Here is a 25,243-nt window from a genome sequence, read left to right as displayed (position 1 = left end):
CTCCGCATGGCAATTTTCCGCGTGTTTTTTTCTTTATCTCTTCCCTCAAATGGCGCAGGAGGGGGCAACAGTATGCATTGATAGTTACGCCCTTTTGCAAGTAATCCACCATAATTACCCCTTCTGCATCCCAGAAGACCGATGCTGTCAACTTACCTGTTGATTTTTCACCTGGAATTTTTTTTTTGGGGGGGGAGGGGGGGGGAAATGACGGTTGTTTCCATCGTTGTGACTGCTGTTTTGCCTCAGATGTTTCGTCTGTTGTCACATACCTTGCAAGAAAGCCATCTTCATCAGCTTCAACTTGGCGGACTGTTTCTTCACAACACTGCACACTCTCCCGTCCCTGATCTACATTCAAGTCTTTTGGGACCCACCGACATGAAACTTTCGGCATTCCCAAAATATCAACAGCAATGTTACGAGCACGCCCATGGGAGACTCCAAATGTGGTTTCAATGTGCTGCAACGTTGTTCGACCGCCCTGCAAAGTCGTATCGTGAACTGCAGTCACTGTTTCATCTGTGACCGGCCTTCCACTCCTTGGCGCATCTTCCACACTCGTTCTTCCATGTTTGAAGCAGGACAACCAGTTTTTGACTGTTGCATAAGACAGAGCACTGTCCTTCAGTGTATTCCGCATCTCCTCCGCAATTTCCTTGACCGTCATTCCCTTCAAATGAAGATATTCAAATCACAGCACGGTTCTTGATTCTCTGGATATTTGCCATTTTGCTTATACTAAGGCATACAACGCGTCCATCCGGCAAAACTAACGAAGCTGGAGCCTCGAAATTTGACTTGCATACTCACAAAGTACGAGGATCACTCCAACACAAATGCACACTATTTTTGTAAAAATACAGTTTTCATTCTGCATGTGTGAAAGTTGTACAGTGTGTAGATACATCCTTCCCGCATGCTTTCAAACTTAGTTTAACCTGTTCCCGTGAGTGGCGCCGTCACAGCACGTCTTGAAGAAGGCTGCTACACTTGACGTTCGTCAGGAGCAACGTGCTGTCATAGAATTGCTGTGCTGTGAAAACGACACAGTGGGAAACATCCACAAGAGGTTGAAAAAGGTGTACGCAGATGCTGCTGTCGATCGCAGTGCAGTTAGTCGGTGGGCGAGCAGGTTACGTGATGAAAGCGGGCACGGCAATATTGAGGATTGTCCTCGCAGCGGCAGGCCTCGTACTGCACACACTCCAGACAATGTGCAGGGAGGTAACGAATTGGTGACTGCTGACAGACGCATCACAGTGAACGAATTGTCACACTACGTTGGGATAGGGGAAGGAAGTGTTTGCAGCATACTGAAAGTGTTGGCATTAAAAAAGGTTTGTGCCAGGTGGGTTGCCAGGATGTTGACAGTGGCTCACAAAGAAACAAGAAAAACGGTATGCAGTGAACTTTTGGAACAGTACGAGAGTGGTGGAGATGAATCTATTGGAAGAATTGTGAGAGGGAATGAAACATGGCTCCATCACTTTTCACCAGAGACGAAGAGGTAATCAATGGAGTTGCATCATGGAAATTCACCCAACGAAAAAAAAAAAATTCAAAACCACTCCTTCTGCTGGAAAAGTTGTGGCTACGGTGTTTTTTGATTCTGAAGGGCTCTCGGTTGTGGAAATCATGCCAAGTGGAACCACCATAAATTCTGATGCAAATGTGATCACACTGAAGAAACTTCAAGCTAGGCTGAGTCGTGTTTGACCACATCAGCAAAGGCAGGATGTTTTGCTGCTGCACGACAATGGACGGCCACATGTCAGTCAAAAAACCATGAAAGCGATAACAAAACTCGGACGGACAACACTGAAACACCTGCCTTACTGTCCTGGCCTGGCTCCCTGTAACTGTCATCTCTTTGGGAAACTGAAAGACTCTCTTCGTGAAACAATGTTTGAAGATGATGACTCCGTTGTGCACGCTGCCAAACAGTGGCTCCAACAGGTTGGTCCAGAATTTTACTGTGCAGGTATACAGGTGCTGGTTCCAAGATGGCATAAGGCAGTTGAGAGGGATGGAAATTACATGGAGAAATGAAAATATTGTTCCTAAAGGATGTATCAACACAATGTAAAACTTTCAAACATGTAGAATAAAAGATGGATTTAAAAAAAATAGTGTGCATTTCTTTTGGAGTGGATCTCGTTAGTGGTACTTTTTGTGCGAGGTATTATGCTAACCATCTCAGGCGAGAAAGCTTTCGACTACCCCTCATACAGACAATGGTACTGGTTGGCTGTCGTTTTACAACCATAACTCAAGAACAGTGCATTTCTGAACAGCGTTTCTTTGGAAAATTTTGCTCGCTACAGGGTCCTGTGCCCTACTCGGTTACTGTGAGGCCTTATCTCTCCACTTTGTGTTCGATTTTTTGTATCTACACCTTCCTGTGTCCCTTGTTCCTCGAGTACATGTTTACTTACAAAGTGTGTACTCTTCTGGCAGTTTCAGGTTACTAGAAGTGAACCACGAGACAGACTGCACTGACCGGACAACACGCAGTCTCCATCCAGACGTAATCTACCCAGAGCAGTGTGGCACACTGGGGTCACCGAGGCGAGACTGCGACGAAAGCGATCCGTTTGTGACAGATTCTGCGAGTGATCCTCTCGGAAATGATGTCCCTCGTGGAAATGAGACGAGGGTCGCCGAGAGGTTCAGCTGCGCACACTGCGAGAAGACCTTCTTCTCGAGGTACTGCATCACGAAGCACGTGTTCAGCCACGAGCCCGGGGTTCCGGCGCCGGCGTCCATCTGCGAGCTGTGTGGCGACGTGTTTCCGGACGCGGCTGGCCTGAGCCGGCACGTGGCCGACCGCGGCTGCGAGGATCGTGGTGGGGGTGAGGGCGGGGCCGAGGGCGGGGCCCGGGACGCGGGGCCCCGGCGGGCGGAGCTGCCGCCCGTCAGCCAGATCCGGCCGTTCGCCTGCCGGGCGTGCGGCGCCACCTTCGCCAGGCTGGGCCACCTCAAGGTCCACCTCACCATCCACGCCGACGACCGTCCACACGCCTGCGACGTGTGTGGGAAGCGCTTCCGCCAGTCGGTACGTAAACACGGCACTCCCCCTAAACTGCTGCGACCACAGGGCCATAACTCCAACGCTATGGATACTAGACAATCTGTCCCAAATTGCACCCAAAAAGACAGACGGAAATGTAAGCATATGGACTGTGACTGCAAAATACCTTTGTACACTACTGGTGATTAAAATTTCTACACCACGAAGATGAAGTGCTACAGACGCGAAATGTAACCAACAGGAAGAAGATGCTGTGATATGCAAATGAGTAGCTTTTCAGAGCATTCACACAAAGTTGGTGCCGGTGGCGATATCTACAGCGTGCTGACATGAAGAAAATCTTCAACCGATTTCTCATACACAAACAGCAGTTGACCGGTGTTGCCTCGTGAAATGTTGTTACGATGCCTCATATAAGGAGGAGAAATGCGTACAATCACATTTCCGACTTTGTTCGGATTGTAGCCTATCGCGATTGCGGTTTATCATATCGCGGCATTACTGTTCGTGTGGGTCGGGATCCAATAACTGTTAGCAGAATATGGAATCAATGGATTCAGGAGGGTAATACGGAATGCAGTGCTGGATCCCAATGGCCTCGTATCACTAGCAGTCGAGATGACAGGCATCTTATCCACATGACTGTAATGGATCGTGAATGCAAATGACGATCCCTGAGTCAACACATGGGGAGGTTTGTAAGACAACAACCATCTGCACGAACGGTTCGACGACGTTTGTAGCAGCATGGACTATCAGCTCGGGCACCGTGGCTGGGGTTACCCTTGACGCTGCATCACAGACCGGAGCGCCTGTGATGGTGTACTCAACGATGAACCAGGGTGCACGAATGGCAAAATTTTATATTTTCGGATGAATCCAGGTTCTGTTTACAGCATCATGGTGGTCGCGTCCATGTTTGGTGACAGCGCGGTGAATGCACATCGGAAGCGTGTATTTGTTATCACCATACTGGCGTATCACCCAGCGTGATGGTATGGGGTGCCATTGGTAACACATCTCGGTCATCTCTTGTTCACATTGACGGCACTTTGAACAGTGGACGTTGCATTTCAGATGTGTTATGACCAGTGGCTCTACCCTTTATTCGATCCCTTGAAACCCTACATTTCAGCAGGATAATGCACGACCGCATGTTGCAGGTCCTGTACGGGCCTTTCTGGACACAGAAAATGTTCAACTGCTGCTTTGGCAGCACATTCTCCAGATCTCTCCCTCATTGAAAACGTCTGGTCAATGGTGGCCGAGCAACTGGCTCTTCACAATACGCCAGTCACTACTCTCGATGAACTGTGGTATCGTGTTGAAGCTGCATAGGCAGCTGTACCTGTATGCGCCATCCGAGCTCTCTTTGTCTCAATGCCCTGGCGTATCGAGGCCGTTATTACGGCCAGAGGTGGTTGTTCTGGGTACTGATTCCTCAGGATCTATGCACCCAAAGTGCATGAAAATGTAATCACATGTCAGTTCTAGTATATATATTTGTCCAATGAATACCCATTTATCATCTCCATTTCTTCTTAGTGTAACAATTTTAATGGCTAGTAGTGTATTTCTGTAACGAATAGTGGCTACTGTATGAACTCTCAGCTCATCATCACCACTATTCACTCTCTATCGTGAGAAAGGAACCCTAGCAGTGGCCCACTCTTCTTGCTCTGATCTGCAAAAAGTGGATCCTGGATTGCAACCCACTTCTTGCACTGAGAGTAACAAAGGGGATTTCAGCAGGGAACGATGCTTCACAACCTAAGCGTGAATCTATATTAAAAAGCGTGTCTACTTAAAGGGATAGGATGGCAAATGGATCGACTTGAGGCAGGAACCATAGGACATTTTAAGTTCCACTGCCTCTTCTTTTACAAATAAATTCATAAAATTTTGTCAACGTGACAAGGAAGGATTCAGGATTCACACTTACAGCAATGGAAGTTCAAAAACTTAAGGAAATAATTTTTTTTGCAAGCGAAATTTAATCTTTTTTTTCACTCTCTATTGGCCGCATTTGTTGTTTATAGGTACACTTTCCTTCATAAGTAAGATAGATTCTTCAATGAATTGTGCACAGCATACAAACCACAGTTACAGGTGTATGTAACCCTAGAATTTTCCACATCTATTAAAAACTGCAGTACAAATTGAGATAATCAACAATAAAATTTGAGTTCTTTGTAAACATGAAGTTTAAAATGTAACAGCTCATTCATTTTTTCATAAATTAAATAAATTCTAGAGTGTCATACAGCTGTAAGTATGGTTTGTATGCAGTGCAAAACTCATCGAAGAATCTCTCTTACTTATGAAGAAAAGTGTACGTATAGCAACAAATCCAACCAATAGTAAGAGAAAAAATTATGAAATTTCACAAGTAAAGAAAATTTTTGAACTTTCACTGCTATGAGTATGCATCCTGAATCCTTCCTGGTCACGCTGACAAATATAGACAGCGGAAATTAAAATGTTCTGTGATGCCTCTTCTGCTACAAGTTAGCTAGTTAGTTAGTCAGTTATGTGTGCCATTGATCAATAGCACAGAAAAACCGTTATGGTGTGTAACGTGTCAAATGCACAAGAAATGCACACAGGAAACAAGTTTTTTTTCTTTTTTTACATTATAGTGTTATACCTAAATATTTCTGTTATCTATCCCATTCCCTTAAATGGTACAAAATGCATGTGTTATATCTCCAGACTTATTTACTGATATTCAAGAATGTCTCTCAGACATTTTATTTCATCTGGTAATTTATCAAAAAGTTTTATAGCAGCATATTTTACCTCTTTCTGTGCCAAAGATAGGTTAGCTAAAGGATAGTGTAGGTCTTTCTTTTTACTGGTATTGTAATCATGAATGTCGCTGTTGATTTTAAAGTGGTCCATGCTGTTGAGAAAAAAATTCATAATTGATTAAATGTACTGTGAAGCAGTTGTAAGAATTCCTAACCTTTTAAACAGATGCCTACAAGATGTGCGACTATGAACCCCACACATTATTCTAACTACTTTGTTTTGAGCAATGAATACCTTTTGAGTTGCCCCAGAATATTATTCTGTATGACATCAGAAAGTGGAAGTATGCAAAGTATGTTAGCTTACTAATTTATACATCCTCAAAATTGGCAATTATTCTGATTGCATACGTTGCTGAAACTAGTCACTTTAGGAGATCACAAATGTCGTCGAACTGTTCTTGCAGATGGTTGTTGTCTTGCAAACGTCCCCATCTGTTGACTCAGGGATCTAGACGTAGCTGCACGATCCGTTACAGCCACACGGATAAGATGCCTGTCATCTCGACTGCTAGTGATAAGAGGCCGTTGGGATCCAGCACGGCGTTCCGTATTACCCTCCTGAACCCACCGATTCCATATTCTGCTAACAGTCATTGGATCTCGACCAACGCGAGCAGCAATGTCGCGATACGATAAACCGCAATCGCGATAGGCTACAATCAGACATTTACCAAAGTCGGAAACGTAATGGTACGCATTTCTCCTCCTTACACGAGGCATCAAAACAACATTTGACCAGGCAACGTCGGTCAACTGCTGTTTGTGTACGAGAAATCGGTTGGAAACTTTCCTCATGTCAGCACGTTGTAGGTGTCGCCACCGGCGCCAACCTTGTGTGAATGCTCTGAAAAGCTAATCATTTGCATATCGCAGCATCTTCTTCCTGTCGGTTACGTTTGGCGTCTGTAGAACGTCATCTTCGTGGTGTAGCGATTTTAATGGCCAGTAGTGTAATAATAATAGTAAATACATGCATACTGTGCGCAACATACTCATGTCAAAGCTGTTCACAGGTAGCTATCCTTGTAGAAAAGTCGCCCATCACGTCTTCGCAGTCTAGTTCCTGTGTTATGTCAGAATTCATGGAGAGGACGCGAAGATTGTTGACCCGCTCCTGCGACATGGCCGACCGCAATTAACTCTCGAGTCTTTTTAGGGATGAGAAAGCACTCGACCGAACAATTATTGGCTTCAGCGGTTGACAAAAAATGTGCGTAGTTGCAGTCTCCAAATGAGGAAGCAGTTCGTGAACGTGGTTTTCATGCTACACTCTACACAAAGTACTTAGGGAGGAGGTTTTTGTCGTCGCTCCTAACGTAGCTTTAAAATTAATTACCCCGCCACTCAAAAATTCTTCCAAGTCGTCTTTATAACGCTGTTGCACTCTTCTAACACATTTAAATAGTTCACTCTTGTCTCGCCCAGAAAAATTATTTACGACCTCAAAACTGCTTTAAAACTCCTCCAACGATTTATTTTGGTTTCTCCAGTTCAAAAAACCAAGCTGTCTATAATAAACAGAAATGTATTCAACCTGCCGGCCGCGGTGGTTTCGCGGTTCTAGGCGCGCAGTCCGGAACCGTGAGACTGCTAGGTTCGAATCCTGCCTCGGGCATGGACGTGTGTGATGTCCTTAGGTTAGTTAGGTTTAAGTAGTTCTAGGGGACTAATGACCACAGCAGTTGACTCCCATACTGCTCAGAGCCATTTGAACCATTTTTTTTGTATTCAACCGAAAATATTCCTTTCCGTCAGAAGTAGTAACTAGACTATTCCGTCGATTTTTTCCTGGATTTTTTTTTCCTTTTTGTGGCCGGCTTGTACATCTTTGTCTTACTCTTTTCGACTCCAGCCTTTTCACAGTTGCCGTACACAGAACGATTCTCTCGAACATACAATAATAAATAATGGTACAATTTATCGGTATCAGCGACCACCCCTTATAGACTGGGTGCTGTATCAACGCTTCGCAATAACTTGTTGTAAAATTTACTCTCTTTAACATTGCTGTACAAAATGTTGTCATTCTCGCAGTTCCCAGACTCTGCAGACAGCTCAGTGTTCCCAGTCAGCTCGCATCTTAGGAAGCCTTCTCAGTTCCATCGCCCTCAATAACTTACGAGGCTGATATCATTTCTACACAGCTAACATCAAGGCAAAAGGAATACAGACGTCTCAAAAATGAGATCGACAGGAAGTGCAAAATGGCTAAGCAGGGATGGCTAGAGGACAAATGTAAGGATGTAGAAGCTTATCTCACTAGGGGTAAGATAGATACTGCCTACAGGAAAATTAAAGAGACCTTTGGAGAGAAGAGAACCACGTGTATGAATATCAAGAGCTCAGATGGAAACCCAGTTCTAAGCAAAGAAGGGAAGGCAGAAAGGTGGAAGGAGTATATAGAAGGTTTATACAAGGGCGATGTACTTGAGGACAATATTATGGAAATGGAAGAGGATGTAGATGAAGACGAAATGGGAGATACGATACTGCGTGAAGAGTTTGACAGAGCACTGAAAGACCTGAGTCGAAACAAGGCCCCCGGAGTAGACAACATTCCATTAGAACTACTGACGGCCTTGGCAGAGCCAGTCATGACAAAACTCTACCAGCTGGTGAGCAAGATGTATGAAACAGGCGAAATACCCTCAGACTTCAAGAAGAATGTAATAATTCCAATCCCAAAGAAAGCAGGTGCTGACAGATGTGAAAATTACCGAACTATCAGTTTCATAAGTCACAGCTCCAAAATACTAACGCAAATTTTTTACAGACGAATGGAAAAACTGGTAGAAGCTGACCTTGGGGAAGATCAGTTTGGATTCCGTAGAAATGTTGGAACACGTGAGGCAACACTGACCTTACGACTTATCTTAGAAGAAAGATTAAGAAAAGGCAAACCTACGTTTCTAGCATTTGTAGACTTAGAGAAAGCTTTTGACAATGTTGACTGGAATACTCTTTTTCAAATTCTAAAGGTGGCAGGGGTAAAATACAGGGAGCGAAAGGCTATTTACAATTTGTACAGAAACCAGATGGCAGTCATAAGAGTCGAGGGGCATGAAAGGGAAGCAGTGGTTGGGAAAGGAGTGAGACAGGGTTGTAGCCTCTCCCCGATGTTATTCAATCTGTATATTGAGCAAGCATAAAGGAAACAAAAGAAAAGTTCGGAGTAGGTATTAAAATCCATGGAGAAGAAGTAAAAACTTTGAGGTTCGCCGATGACATTGTAATTCTGTCAGAGATGGCAAAGGAGTTGGAAGAGCAGTTGAAGGGAATGGACAGTGTCTTGAAAAGAGGATATAAGATGAACATCAACAAAAGCAAAACGAGGATAATGGAATGTAGTCAAATTAAATCGGGTGATGCTGAGGGAATTAGATTAGGAAATGGGACACTTAAAGTAGTAAAGGAGTTTTGCTATTTAGGAAGTAAAATAACTGATGATGGTCGAAGTAGAGAGGATATAAAATGTAGACTGGCAATGCCAAGGAAAGCGTTTCTGAAGAAGAGAAATTTGTTAACATCGAATATAGATTTATGTATCAGGAAAGTATTTGTTTGGAGTGTAGCCATGTATGGAAATGAAACATGGACGATAACTAGTTTGGACAAGAAGAGAATAGAAGCTTTCGAAATGTGGCGCTACAGAAGAATACTGAAGATAAGGTGGATAGATCACGTAACTAATGAGGAGATATTGAATAGGATTGGGGAGAAGAGAAGTTTGTGGCACAACTTGACTAGAAGAAGGGATCGGTTGGTAGGACATGTTTTGAGGCATCAAGGGATCACAAATTTAGCATTGGAGGGCAGCGTGGAGGGTAAAAATCGTAAAGGGAGACCGAGAGATGAGTACACTAAGCAGATTCAGAAGGATGGAGGTTGCAGTAGGTACTGGTAGATGAAGAAGCTTGCACAGGATAGAGGAGCATGGAGAGCTGCATCAAACCAGTCTCAGGACTGAAGACAACAACAACAACATCAAGGCTGTAGCATGCATCGCTACGCCCTGACCAGCGCGTTTCGAAAGGTCGTTTTGTGGAGACTGAACTATTTAATTCGGCTGCAAAATATTGCAATGGCAAGCAGAGGAGAATGTGCAAATTTATTGAATAAACGGAAAAATGGAGCTGCTTGAGAGCAACACACTGATGCACACGATGCTATTTGGTTAAGGGAGTAAAGCTGCACACTGAACACACACAGCAAGTGGGTTGGTTTGTTTAGTTCTGGCTCGGAAACCGGAGAAAGTACCAGCTTTGCTGATCGCAGTGTCGTGTAGCGGACCCCCAGCTAAGGAATGTCCAAATCATATCTACGTAATACGTTTATCACTGAATCAGCTAAATGCAGTATTATGATTTGTGTTCTGAATTTGGTAAAAAACAGATAATTTTTCAACAGGAAATTCGTCTTTCTATAAAAACCTTATAACAACAGACAGGTGATCCACATGTGTGAATGTCTGATACGGTGGAAAAATGCGTAGTCTCCTTCACTTCGTCAACAACATAATTCACCACCATTTCTGCCAGAACTGATGTAAACTCTTCATGTATGAAGTGCTTCGTTTTCAACTAAAAGTTCTGTGTGTTCAGCTAGAAAGGGATCGAATTCTGCTATATCGAAATTTCCACAGAGTCGTGAAACAAATCCACAGTTGTGAACCCTGAGCATTGGGCCTTCTGTGGAATAGTCCTTGACCACAGCAGCAACTCGTTTTAACACATCCAGCCAAAATTTTATCTCTGTATCAAGCTGAGATGTTAATTTCTTATCAAATCATCCCGTGATTTGTCCTGCAGCTTTTAAAGTTAACAGGCACTTTCTGTGTTCCGCTGAATTTTCATTTGCAGTTAATCGGGGTTGACAGGCTTTCTAGTGATTAAATCCATGATCAGGTTTAACAAGCTAAGATGTTTCATTAAAAAATAAAGCATGATTTACGCAAAATACAATCCATATTTTGTGGCACATGAACTTGTTTAGAAATACACTACTGGCCATTAAAATTGCTACACCACGAAGATGACGTGCTACAGACGCGAAATTTAACCGATAGGAAGAAGATGCTGTGATATGCAAATGATTAGCTTTTCATAGCATCCACACAACGTGGCGACACCTACAACGTGCTGACATGAGGAATGTTTCCAACAGATTTCTCATACACAAACAGCATTTGACCGGCGTTACCTGGTGAAACGTTGTAGTGATGCCTCGTGTAAGGAGGAGAAATGCGTACCATCACGTTTCCGACTTTGATAGAGGTTTGATTGTAGACTATCGCGATTGCGGTTTATCGTATCGCGACACTGCTGCTCGCGTTGGTCGAGATGCAATGACTGTTAGTAGAATATGGAATCGGTGTTTTCGGGAGGGTAATACGGAACGCCGTGCTGCATCCCAACGGCCTCGTATCACTAGCAGTCGAGATGACAGGCATCTTATCCGCACGGCTGTAACGGATCGTGCAGCCACGTCTCGATGCCTGAGTGAATAGATGGGGACGGTTTAAGATTTATCAGCTGGGAGACCATGGCTGCGGCTACCCTTGACGCTGCATCACAGACAGGAGCGCCTGCGATGGTATACTCGCCGACGAACCTGGGTGCACGAATGGCAAAACGTCATTTTTTCGGATGAATCCAGGTTCTGTTTACAGCTTCATGATGGTCGCATCCGTGTTTGACGGCATCGCGGTGAACGCACATTGGAAGCGTGTATTCGTCATCGCCATACTGACGTATCACCCGGCGTGATAGTATGGGGTGCCACTGGTTACACGTCTCGCTCACCTCTTGTTCGCATTGACGGCACTTTGAACAGTGGACGTTACATTTCAGATGTGTTACGACCCGTGGCTCTACCCTCCATTGGATGCCTGCAAAACCCTACATTTCAGCAGGATAATGCACGACCGCATGTTGCAGGTCCTGTACAGGCCTTTCTGGATACAGAAAATGTTCGACTGCTGTCCTGGCCAGTACATTCTCCAGATCTGTCAGCAATTGAAAACGTCTGGTGAATGGTGGCCAAGCAACTGGCTCATCACTATACACTAGTTAGCTGTGGTATCGTGTTGAAGCTGCATGGGCAGCTGTACCTGTACACGCCATCTGAGGTCTGTTTGACTCAATGTGCACGCGTAGCAAAGCCGTTATTACGGCCAGAGGTGGTTGTACTGGTACTAATTTCTCAGGAATACCCAGTGTCATTTGTGGTATCATATATTTGTCAAATGAATACCCGTGTATCATCTGCATTTCTTCTTACTATAGTAATTTTAATGGCCAGGAGTGTACAGGGTTATTACAAATGATGGAAGCGATTTCACAGCTCTACAATAACTTTATTATTTCAGATATTTTCAGAATGCTTTCCACACACATAAAAAAACTCAAAAAGTTTTTTTAGGGATTCACAAATGTTCGATATATGCCCCTTTAGTGGTTGGGCAGACATCAAGCCGATAATCAAGTTCCCCCCACACTGAGCACAGCATGTCCGTATCAATGAGTTCGAAAGCATTGTTGATGCAGTTCTGGCACGTTTCTTGGTAGAGGAGGTTAAAACGCTGAATCTTTCACATAACCCCACAGAAAGAAATCGCATGGGGTTAAGTCGGGAGAGCGTGGAGGCCATGACATGAATTGCTGATCGTGATCTCCACCACAACCGATCCATCGGCTTTCCAATCTCCTGTTTAAGAAATGCTGAACATGATGATGGAAGTGTGGTGGAGCACCATCCTGTTGACAGATGAAGTCGGCGCTGTCGGTCTCCAGTTGTGGCATGAGCCAATTTTCCAGCATGTCCAGATACACGTGTCTTGTATCGTTTCTTTCGCAGAAGAAAAAGGGGCCGTAAACTTTAAAGCGTGAGATTGCACAAGACACGTTAACTTTTGGTGAATTGCGAATTTGCTGCACGATTGCGTGAGGATTCTCTACCGCCCAGATTCGCACATTGTGTCTGTTCACTTCACCATTAAGAAAAAATGTTGCTTCATCACTGAAAACAAGTTTCGCACTGAACGCATCCTCTTCCACGAGCTGTTGCAAACGCGCCGAAAATTCAAAGCGTTTGACTTTGTCATCGGGTGTCAGGGCTTGTAGCAATTGTAAACGGTAAGGCTTCTGCTTTAGCCTTTTTCGTAAGAATTTCCAAACCGTCGGCTGTGGTACGTTTAGCTATCTGTTTGCTTTATTCGTCGACTTCCGCGGGCTACACGGGAAACTTGCCCGCACGCGTTCAACCGTTTCTTCGCTCACCGCAGGCCGACCCGTTGATTTCCCCTCACAGAGGCATCCAGAAGCTTTAAACTGCGCATACCATCGCCGAATGGAGTTAGCAGTTGGTGGATCTTTGCTGAACTTCGTCCTGAAGTGTCGTTGCACTGTTATGACTGACTGATGTGAGTGCATTTCAAGCACGACATATGCTTTCTCGGCTCCCGTCGCCATTTTGTCTCACTGCGCTCTCGAGCGCTCTGGCGGCAGAAACCGGAAGTGCGGTTTCGGCCGAACAAAACCTTACGAGTTTTTGTACGAATCTGTAGTGCGTCGTGACCATATGTCAATGAATGGAGCTACAGTGAATTTATGAAATCGCTTCAATCATTTGTAATAGCCCTGTATATTAATGAACTGTTTGCTCCGTCAGTAGATTTTTCTGTTAGTTGTTTAAGAATGAAAATACCGTCTGGACAACACGTTTTGGTGTTAAGACCGTGTAAAATTTTGCTCCATTGTGTTTTCTGAAACTCGTCCATAGAGGCTAGCGATACACAGTTATAGTGGTACTGTAACGTTTTTGACAGAGGAAGTCATAGACGCGGTTTGAGTTGTCTCGGATCGTTGCAGGTGCACCTGACGATCCACAAGCGGCTGCACTCGGACGAGCGGCCGTACGGCTGCGAGGTGTGCGGCAAGGCGTTCCGGCAGTCGGTGCACCTCCAGATCCACCTGCGGCAGCACACCGGCTACCGGCCCTTCAGCTGCGACGTGTGCGGCCGGACCTTCACGGACCGCACCGGCCTCAACAGGCACAAGGCGGTGCACTCGCGGGACCACCCGTTCGCCTGCGACGCCTGCGGCAGGTCGTTCCGCGACGAGGGCGGCCTGCGCGACCACCGCGCCCACAACGCCTGCGCCGCCGGCCCCTTCTCGTGCGACAAGTGCGGCAGGTCGTTCGCGGACCCGTTCGCGCTCAAGCGGCACCTGCGGGTGCACGAGAGCAAGAAGCGGAAGCCGTGCGACGTGTGCGGCGACGGCGGCGCCGGGGGCCGCGCCTGCCGCCACGACAAGCCGTACGTGTGCAAGGTGTGCGGCAGGGACTTCGCGCGCGCCTCCTCGCTCAAGAGGCACGTGACCGTGCACACGGTGGCCAGGACTTTCGAGTGCGCGAGCTGCCGCCGGAGGTTCAAGTGGGAGAGCAGCCTCTGCGCGCACAAGTGCGGGCTCGACACCACCCCGAAGCAGTTCTCCTGCGACGTCTGCGGCAAGCGCTTCCGCTTCCGGCACAACGCCGAGGCCCACCGCAAGGTCCACACGGGCGAGAGCACGCACTCGTGCGAGGTGTGCGGGAAGCTGTGCAACTCCGCGGCCAACTTGAGGAGCCACTACACCGTCCACAGCGAAGAGCGGCCGTACACCTGCGAGACCTGCGGCAAGGGCTTCCGGCGCAGCGGGAACCTGGTGGCTCACCGGAAGACGCACCTCACTGGTGGGCGCGACTCTACACTCTGCCCCGTGTCCTTCGACACCGCCATCCACGTCCGGGAGCACGCCAGTTCGTCGCTGGCTGCCCCGCCGTTGCCCGACGACAGCAGTGCCTTTAGTAGTGCATTATTTTACGAGTGTACCGTCTGTCGGAGCTCTTTTACTGACGCCATTAGTTACTGGAGGCACGTAGGTGAACACTCTGGTAATCCTAAGGTGGGCGTGCCCGACTCTTGTGGTGGCCACAGTGCAGCGACGTACGCTGCACTGCCCGGTGCTAGCTCGGAAGCTGGCCTCGACCGTGACACGCAGCCCGTTAACAGTGCCTTTACTTGTGAACCAGAAATGGTAATACCTGTAGGTCCAGAAATTGTTAATATGTATTGATTACAGTCTAAATGTGCTATTGTACTTGCTAAAGAATATAGCGGAAATAACAAGACCACTCAGCTCAACCTTTATATCGACTGCTCTTTTTGTGGATACGTGCCGATATATCACGTACATCAACACACTGCAAGCCACCTTTCAGTCTGTAGCGAATGATACTTCCGATAGCATTAGCTTTATCCTTCTTCAAATGGTTCAAATGGCTCTGAGCACTATGGGACTTATCTTGTTATCTTCTGAGATCATCAGTCCCCTAGAACTTAGAACTATTTAAACCTAACTAACCTAAGGACATCACAAGATCCTTGCCCAAGGCAGGTTTTGAACCTGCGACCTTAGCAGTCACTCAGTTCCAGACTGTATCGCCTAGAACCGCACGGCCACTCCGCCTGGCTTTATCCCTTTTCCCTCATTCCATTTACGAATGATGCATAGCAAAAACGACTGTCGGTAAGCGACTTTATCGCCTCTTATTTATCTGATTTTCTTGCAGTGGGCATTTCACAAGGTGTTAGTCAGCGCGTTTTTTCTAAAAACAAAGTTTGAGGATACTCCAAAATTGGATATAATGCAGCGAAATTTACTTATAACTGAAGCATGAGATAGCACTGGTCTGCTTTTAGCCATGACCTCATCAACATGTTGAACTACCAAAACAAAACAAAAAATGATGGTATCGGACTCTTCAGTTGACTTTACAGCTCAAATGAAGCAGACGATACCGAGAAACACCCAAACATACAAGAGAATGTGGTATCGAGCACATCAGTTTACATCATCTCAAATGAAGCATGCGATTCCCATCAACCCCTGAGCAATAAAAGAAAATAGTATCATACACTTCGCCCGGCCGGAATGTCCAAGCTACAGTCTGAAGCTGTGCGACCACTATGGTCGTAGGTTCGAGTCCTGCCTTGGGCATAGTTGTGTGTGATGTCCTTAGGTTAGTTACGCTTAAGTAGTTCTAAGTTCTAGGGGATGATAACCTCAGAAGTTAAGTCCCATAGTGCACAGAGCTGTTTGAACCATTTATCGCACACTTCAGTTGACCTGTAATACACCTCAAATAAAACAGGTGAGTCCAATCAACCCTCCGACATACAAAATAATACAAGGAAATATTACTGAACACATATTTTTACCTATAAAACGCCACTAAAAGACACAATACAACAAAAACTATCCACACCTATCATCAACAACAATAGAAACAACACTACAAAAAAATTTTGTAACTTTGTTTGGCTGCTGAAATGACATAGATGATGCGTGGTATCCCGTGCTTCAACTGACCCAATTTTTAATACAGCTGAAAATTTATTTAACTATAAAACATACATTAATAGCATTACAACAGTTTCCAAACTGACTTAGTTCATGGCTGCTGTAGTCTTCAGGCCTTCTTACTTTACTCTTGCTATCAGTAGCAAGATGTCTGCTTGGCGTTTGAGCGTACGCATATCCGTTTAGCACCACTGTCGCCCACTATTAGCAGACGAGGGCATTTACGTCCGTGAAATAAAACTTTGGCTCTCTTCCAAGTTCTCAACATCATAAAAAATTACTTTGTCGACGAAAAAGTTTAGGGGTACGCATCCTCCAGTGTTCCCCCAGAAAAACAGCACTGTTGTTAGTAGGTGAAGTATTGTGTTGCCCTTTTCATTCCTCAAAATGTACACTCTTCGCATTTCAGCAGCTCAGGATTGTTAACTACAAGTGCATCTGTTGTAGTTAATGTAGCATTACCTTAATTTTTTTTTGCTTACTGAACTGTCCCATGATGACACTCGCCAGTCTTCCATGGATATCTCTACCTTTCTATGAATCAAACTTATTGTGGGTTCCAGACTGATGGATAGAACTTACGAATCAGTTGCATGGGTGTTTTATAAGCCTCGTACTTCATGGATTAATTAAATTTAATTAAGGTTCTCCCAGTGAATCTCAGCCTAGCATATACTTTTCCCACAGTTTGTTTTATGTGGTCATTCCACTTCAGTTTGTTACTCTTACTTCTGTTATGGTAGTTGTTATTTCCAATGATATACTGTATTCCCAGTAATATAACGAACAATAATGGGTCTCCTGCACAATATGCTATATTGTTTACATCCAGAGTCAACTGCCACTGCCTGCAACAATTGTCTTCCTGCACTTGACTACAGGTGTATGTCTTCCTGTAGACAACAGCATCATCCGCAAACAGCCTCACGGAATCTTCAGTGCTAAGCCAAAGTGTAAACAGTAATGGCCTATTTCACTCCCAAGAAGTTCATGTTTAATGTTGTATGTTTAATATGTAGGTGGTATTTTGAGAAGTTCAGCACATCTCAAGATTTCAAATAGAGTAGGAAAATGTTATGTTCATCTTCTGTAAAAAAGTGAATACATCACATAGTTACAGATTTTGTAAGACACTTGCTTTCTAATCCTATATCCTGTCCATTTCGCTGTGATAGAAACTTCCTGTGGCTGTTGCAAATGACAGATGAGTTGTAGAGGCAATTTTGATATCTTTTTTTTAGTAATATTTTATAGTTCAAGCTTTTATAGCCATATAATTAAGAATGACCCAAAAATTAATGAATTTCAAATTTTTATCAAGATTTAATGTTTCACTAATGTTTCATAAAAGTTATGGAAATATACGAATTGTACAGAGACGATGATTGCTGTATGATTAACCTGTCAATCAAATATTGATAGCACATGGGTGAACTGCTCATCTGAGCCTCTGTGATGTGAGCTGTGCACTTGTGTGGGTAAGTTGTGAAAGGAAATCTCATGACGAACTGCTTCGTTTTGCTATGTTACTGGAAAGGAAGTACAGACTTCAGTGGAAATACTGCATCCATCCTGTTAGGGAAAATATGGACTGTGTTCACCATTTTTATAACTACTAGAATTTGTTAAGTATTTAGAGCCTCAGTGTCTTATTCTGATGATACAGCCAGATATAACAAATGAAATAAGCAATTTGGCAACAGTGGAAAGACTAGTGGAAACACTGAGGTAAACAAAGGATTATTTGTATATACTTTCGATTAGTACACTGCTTCCAGGTTCCCAAATAGCAGTGTACCAATGTATATCAGTAATCGAAAGTTCTATACCAAAAATAATGTAGAAGCACAATAAGGTCATACCTGAGAGAACCACATACAAAGAAGCATTTGATCAACAATCAGATGTACAAAGAGAACAAATGCAGAACTGCATAGCAAGCCAGCACCTTGACTTAGCCACAGCGCTGAAATGCTCAGTATGTATTGTCAAAAGCAGCTGAACTGCCATAGTCACTGTTAGGTTACTTAGATGTACATTCATAAGTGCATCATAGCGACCATGTGGAAACTTGGCATTACTCTTGCCGACGAAGTCCTAGTGGTCTGCTATTGCCTTCTTCCTACAGCTGTATAACTGAGGTGCCTTGACGCGAGTTGAGGAAGGTCAGGATCGAGGTGTGTGGGGTTGAATGCCCTATGTGGAGGGGACAAGAAAGTGAAAGTGTGAGTCCAGCAGGTGCTGAATGAGATTGATGGTTGAAATGGCTCTGAGCACTACGGGACTTAACATCTACGGTCATCAGTTCCCTAGAACTTAGAACTACTTAACCCTAACTAACCTAAGGACATCACACAACACCCAGTCATCACGAGGCAGAGATGAATGAGATTGAGGAGCAGTAATTAGTTGTATGTCTGATTTCAGAGAATGCTGAAATGCACTTTAGGAAGTTGTAAACGTATTAGGAGAGAAGATTTCGAATGTAATTGTGTGGAAAATCACAGAAGAACTCGGTCAGTAATGGAAATTAAAAGCTTGAATAAGCTTCATGGCAGCTGCTAAGAAATAATTACTTGCATACTGGAGTTCCTCCAAGGAGCATCACATGCTGTGGAGCACACTGAAGCTCTTAGTGCAGTGACTGCAAGAAAAACAACAGCTACCTTCTGGCAGCTTGTGGTTGTGGGCTGTGAACAATATAGGAATTTTTTTTAACATTTAAAAGTTATTTACTTTTCTCCCCAGTGGAGTTGGGACAAGTTGGCTGTGTCTGAGGTTCCACTCTTCAGCCATTGAATTTAATAAAATTAGTTCATTTTAAAGTAACATACAATTTACAAGGTTAAAATGGAGATAATGATATTTCTAAAGAGGTTGATGGTGAAATGATCTTCTTACTTTGCCTTTATGCCTTGTCTTCATGGGGTTGGTCTGTTATTTTGGATTTGGCAATGCTAATGGCGGAGAGTGACACCTTCCCTTCCTGTTGTTATATTTGCCTCCACAGATGAAATTTGTGCAGCCCATCTTTCTTCTAGGCAACCTCATGTGAAAGTGTGTGAAAGTATTCTAAATATTTATAAATCCTGTTACTGAAGCGGGATGTGGGTACCAATCCAGTATTCATGTAGTGAAATGTGGGAAACTGACCAGAAACTACATCCAGGCTGGCCAGCCCTCATAGTTAATGTGGAGGATGGATTTGCTCTGGGGTGGTGTACCCCCTGATAACTGTCCTAGTGGTTTGCTGATACTGATGAGATGTACATTGTGCCTCATGGAAGACACCTGGGAGGGGTTCACGGGTTGCGCAGTATGGCCATTGGCCACTGCCACTGCATCCACCGGCTACAGACTCTTGGACAGTAATCTGCTGATTGACAGGTGTGCACATGCTTTCCCTGAGTTAAGCATCAACAACGTAGCCAACTGATTAACTTCAGCTTATCTTTATATACAGTAGGTGCTCAGAATTATGTCCCTCTGTGCTAAGAGCAGCCTGACATCTCTCGAACATATTAGCAGACACTCGGACGAAGTTTGGCTGCCGAAATTGGGTAAATGACTAGCCAAACCCTGTCCTTCAACTCTTCGAGTGTGTGGGGATTTGTTGCATACACCTTGTCTTTTTTATAATCACCCGATATAAAAATCATACTAATTTAGATCTGGAGAACTAGAGGGCCAGTCGATATCCTATCATCAAAACCACTTTGTATTGCTGTTGGAGAAGCATTAGCGATGTGTGGTCTTGCGTTGTCCTGCGTGAAATAACTACATCTTTTCGTCAGGTGTTGGTTCCCGAAAGAATGGGTGTTCAAAAAATGTTCAGATGTGTGTGAAATCTTATGGTACTTAACTGCTAAGGTCATCAGTCCCTAAGCTTACACACTACTTAACCTAAATTGTCCTAAGGACAAACACACACACCCATGCCCGAGGAAGGACTCGAACCTCCGCCGGGACCAGCCGCACAGTCCATGACTGCAGCGCCTCAGACCCGGCGGCAAGAATGGGTGTGTTATATTTTTCACATACCTGTCAGAATGTATTGTTTTGTGGGAAAAGAGTGGTTCAATAATTCTTCTTGCACTAATTACACATCACACTCCTGTTTTCATATCCTGCAGAGGTTTTTGATGTAGTTGATGAGGATTTTCGGGGCTCCAACGTCGATTGTTCTGAGAATTTATGTACCCTGATAAGCGCAGCCATGCGTCAGAAAAAAAAGAACAATCTCAGGCACAACTTCCCCATCGTGCACAGACTGTACTGGCTAGTTGCAATAACGACATTGAGCAACAGTATCAGAGTTCCTCAGCTGATGCGCCACCGTTATTGTGTATGGTTTCAATTTCTGTTTGCACACAGCTCTGTGAGAAGATGCTCTTGACACACCAACTTGATGTGACAAGCGGCGGCCAGATTTTCTCGGAGTTCTTTCAAGGTCTCTCCTATCTTCCATAATTTTTTTTCGGTTAAAACACTATGTTCTCTAGGCCTTTATTTGTGTATCACAGTTCCAGTTTCTTCAAATTTTTTCACTAATCTGTGTATTGTCGAATCGTTAGGAACATGCACATTCCACTTATGATTCTGTTTTTGCATATTTCAGCAGAAGAAACACTCTTTGATCCTTCGTGTATGCCATACTGAATGGAAACTTAACAGAAAACTCAAAACAAAACACCGAGAACACTCAGTTGCATAGTATAGAAGACACACTCATGGTGTTTTTGTGTGGGAACCAGGCCCAGCGATACAGGGGCAGGGAGAGCGATGCACTTGGGGCAGTTGCTGTAATGACGTCTAGTAACAGTATTTGAAGCGATTGAAGTGGATAAAAAACTCAAAAGAAAACACCAGTACACTCAGTTGCATAGTATAGAAGATACACTCATGGTGTTTTTGTGTGAGAACCAGGCCCAGCGATACAGGGGCAGGGAGAGCCATGCACTTGGGGCAGTTGCTGTAATGACGTCTAGTAACAGATTTGAAGCGATTGAAGTGGATAAAAAACTCAGAAGAAAACACCAGTACACTCAATCGCAAAGTGTAGGGAGCACGGGCAAAATATTGGTGTTTGAGAACCACACATAGCAATGACCAGCAAATGCAGCAGCAACAGCCAGCTGGCAAGCATGATGTGTGACCTGCAGACCCCTCCTAGATGTTTTTTGCGAGACACCGTGTATACTCTAAACCATAATGAGGATGATATAGTGCAGCTGCCACAAACTGTGACTGGGTATTTGGATGTGGGAGGCACTGAGGAGAACGTTTAATGGAAAATGATTTATTTATAGGAAGGAACTGATAATTGGGATGCAGCGTTAGGACAGGAGTGGGGTGCCTGCTGGATGAGGAAAGTGTGGGCTGCATCCTTCATTTGGGATCGGATTGAAGGGATACGTTATGATTGGAAGAAGTGGTAGATCTCGGGGATGCATTCACAGTCCGATTAGATTATATTAGATTTACTTTCATTCGAATTGACCCGTAGTGAAGAGGTCCTCCAGGATGTAGAACATGTCAGAAATACAACAATACATGACAAATATTTACATTTAAGACAAATAAGCTAATGTACCATTCCACAGGTCCCAAGTGGAATGATCGTCATCTTTTAATGAACACCATATGAAATAGTCGTTTTACAAATACTAATGCACTGAATATAAAATAAAAAAGTTTATTTATTTATTTACAAGGTAATAAACATCTAATACAACTACTATAATACTTATTTACAATGAACACATTACTGAACTGAAATTGTGCAGAAGTTTATATATACAAATCAGTTTGTTTTACTGAGAAATTCATCAACGGAGTAGAAGGAGTTGGCCACCAATAAATCCTTTAAGATCTCTTAAACTGAATTTCATTGGTTGTTAAGCTTTTTATGGTTGCTGGCAAGTTATTGAAAATGTGTGTTCCTGACTAATGCACACCTTTTGTACAAGACTATGTGACTTTAAATCCTTGTGAAGATTATTCTTATTTCTAGTATTGATTACATGAATTGAGCTGTTGGTTTGAAATAGTGATATATTTTTAATGACAAATTTAATTAAGGAATAAATATATTGGGAAGCAGTAGTTAGTATCCCTAGTTCCCTAAACAGGCTTCTGGAGGATGTTCTTGAGTGCACACGACATATAACTCTAACTGCACGTTTTTGTGCCCGGAAAACTTTAGCTTGACTTGATGAATTACCCCAAAAAAGGATCCCATATGACATTATGGAATGAAAGTAAGCATACTGTGCCAGCTTTTTCATTTTTATATCCCCTATGTCTGACAAAATTCGCATTGCAAACAGAGATTTGTTAAAACGCTTCAGCAGTTCTGTGGTGTGCTCCTCCCAGTTGAAAGAGACTGAGACTCCATTGAGAAATGGTTGAAGAGATGTGGGACTTCGAGAACTGATGAAGAGTGGATATGTGTAAAGGTTATAGCAGGCAAGGAGGAATAATTATGGTGGGTTGCTGCTCAGTGCAGCATTGACACAGGTGAGGATGGGACACATTAATGTATTGTTGACAAGCACAATAGAAGGCTGCTTCAATCCCTATGTTCAACCTGTTGTTTCAGCCTGTTCTGGGCTTTCTGTTGACGTTAGTAGGTGAAGATTCCATCTGAGTTATTTTAGATGTTTAGTTACTGTGTTTGGGCAGTTGTTGGTCGACAGGTGAAGGTATCAAGGACTAAAGGCTCGAGTTGTAATTCGTCTGATTATTACCTGTTCTTGTGAGATTTTGGAGAGATGTCACTAGTTACAATAGTTTAAATAAGTATCTGCCACATACAGCGTGGAAAAAGAAGCCATCGTCAAACATAAAACCAATGTCAGCAAGCAGAATGCAATGGAGGCGAGACTTGTCTTTTGTGGCTTTCCAAACAGGCCAAGTGAGAAGAGCAGATGCTTCAGGGACGTAATGTTTGTGTTTTTTGCACTAATATTGTGACAATACAAAACATTGCTGTACTACCTATTTTGCACTGTCCTATTGTGAAGTCAAAGCTGATAAATGCTGCGGAATATTAAGTCTGTTAGATACACAGCCAAAATAGTGCATATGCAGTGGACTTACTCCTTTAAAATTTGTAATGAGTGTGTAGGTAACAGAATGAGATTTTCACTCTGCAGCGGAGTGTGCGCTGATATGAAACTTCCTGGCAGATTAAAACTGTGTGCCGGATCGAGACTCGAAGTCGGGACCTTTGCCCTTCTCGGGCAAATGCTCTACCATCTGAGCCACCGAAGCACGACTCACGCCCAGTCCTCACAGCTTTATTTCTGCCAGTACCTCTTCTCCTACCTTCCAAACTTTACAGAAGCTCTCCTGCATATCTTGCAGAACCAGCACTCCTCAAAGAATGGATACTGCGGAGACATGGCTTAGCCGCAGACTAGGGGATGTTTCCAGAATGAGATTTTCACTCTGCAGCGGAGTGTGCACTGATATAAAACTTCCTGGCAGATTAAAACTGTGTGCCGCACCGAGACTCGAAGTAGGGACCTTTGCATTTTGCGGGCAAGTGCTCTACCATCGGAGGCCACCGAAGCACGACTCACGCCCGGTCCTCACAGCTTTACTTCTGCCAGTACCTCGTCTCCTACCTTCCAAACTTTACAGAAGCTCTCCTGTATATCTTGCAGAACCAGCACTCCTCAAAGAAAGGATACTGCGGAGACATGGCTTAGCCGCAGACCAGGGGATGTTCCAGAATGAGATTTTCACTCTTCAGCGGAGTGTCCTCTGACTTCCATGCAGATTAAAACTGTGTGCCCGACCGACACACGAACTCGGGACCTTTGCCTTTCGCGGGCAAGTGCTCTAACATCATTAGGTACCGAAGCACGACTCACGCCCGGTCCTCACAGCTTTACTTCTGCCAGTACCTCGTCTCCTACCTTCCAAACTTTTACAGAAGCTCTCCTGCGAATCTTGCAGAACCAGCACTCCCGAAAGAAAGGATACTGCGGAAACATGGCTTAGCCGCAGACTAGGGGATGTTTCCAGAATGAGATTTTCACTCTGCAGCGGAGTGTGCACTGATATGAAACTTCCTGGCAGATTAAAACTGTGTGCCGCACCGAGACTCGAACTCGGGACCTTTGCCTTTCGCGGGCAAGTGCTCTAGCATCATTAGGTACCGAAGCATGACTCACATCCGGTCCTCACAGATTTACTTCTGCCAGTACCTCGTCTCCTAACTTCCAAACTTTACAGAAGCTCTCCTGCATATCTTGCAGAACCAGCACTCCTCAAAGAAAGGATACTGCGGAGACATGGCTTAGCCGCAGACCAGGGGATGTTCCAGAACGAGATTTTCACTCTTCAGCGGAGTGTCCTCTGACTTCCATGCAGATTAAAACTGTGTGCCCGACCGAGACACGAACTCGGGACCTTTGCCTTTCACGGGCAAGTGCTCTACCATCTGAGCTACCGAAGCACGACTCACGCCCGGTCCTCACAGCTTTACTTCTGCCAGTACCTCGTCTCCTACCTTCCAAACTTTACAGAAGCTCTCCTGCATATCTTGCAGAACCAGCACTCCTGAAAGAAAGGATACTGCAGAGACATGGCTTAGCCGCAGAACAGGGGATGTTTCCAGAATGAGATTTTCACTCTGCAGCGGATTGTGCACTGATATGAAACTTCCTGGCAGATTAAAACTGTGTGCCGCACCGAGTCTTGAAGTCGGGACCTTTGCCTTTCGCGAGCAAGTGCTCTACCATCTGAGCTACCGAAGCACGACTCAGGCCCGGTCCTCACAGCTTTACTTCTGCCAGTACCTCGTCTCCTACCTTCCAAACTTTACAGAAGCTCTCCTGCATATCTTGCAGAACCAGCACTCCTGAAAGAAAGGATACTGTGGAGACATGGCTTAGCCGCAGACCAGGGGATGTTCCAGAATGAGATTTTCACTCTTCAGCGGAGTGTCCTCTGACTTCCATGCAGATTAAAACTGTGTGCCCGAC

At 44.5% G+C, this 25,243-nt stretch overlaps 1 protein-coding gene across 2 annotated transcripts in view; it reads left to right on the top strand.

Moving 5' to 3' along the window:
* LOC126295348 (zinc finger protein ZFP2-like) overlaps positions 1-17,623 on the top strand; it is a 233,021-nt gene extending 215,398 nt beyond the window's left edge. For both annotated transcript variants that reach the window (XM_049987816.1, XM_049987817.1), the window contains 2 exons: positions 2,461-3,058; positions 13,716-17,623. In XM_049987816.1, coding sequence (XP_049843773.1) covers positions 2,461-3,058; positions 13,716-14,960 — 1,843 coding nt within the window. In that variant the 3' untranslated portion in view covers positions 14,961-17,623. The remainder of the gene's footprint in view (positions 1-2,460; positions 3,059-13,715) is intronic.
* Positions 17,624-25,243: the final 7,620 nt, after the last annotated feature.

This window comes from Schistocerca gregaria, chromosome 11 (assembly GCF_023897955.1).
Source record: "Schistocerca gregaria isolate iqSchGreg1 chromosome 11, iqSchGreg1.2, whole genome shotgun sequence".
Classification (NCBI taxonomy): Eukaryota; Metazoa; Arthropoda; class Insecta; order Orthoptera; family Acrididae; genus Schistocerca; species Schistocerca gregaria.
The sequence above is the reverse complement of the archived record's forward strand: the minus strand, read 5'-3'. Positions and strand labels throughout refer to the sequence as shown.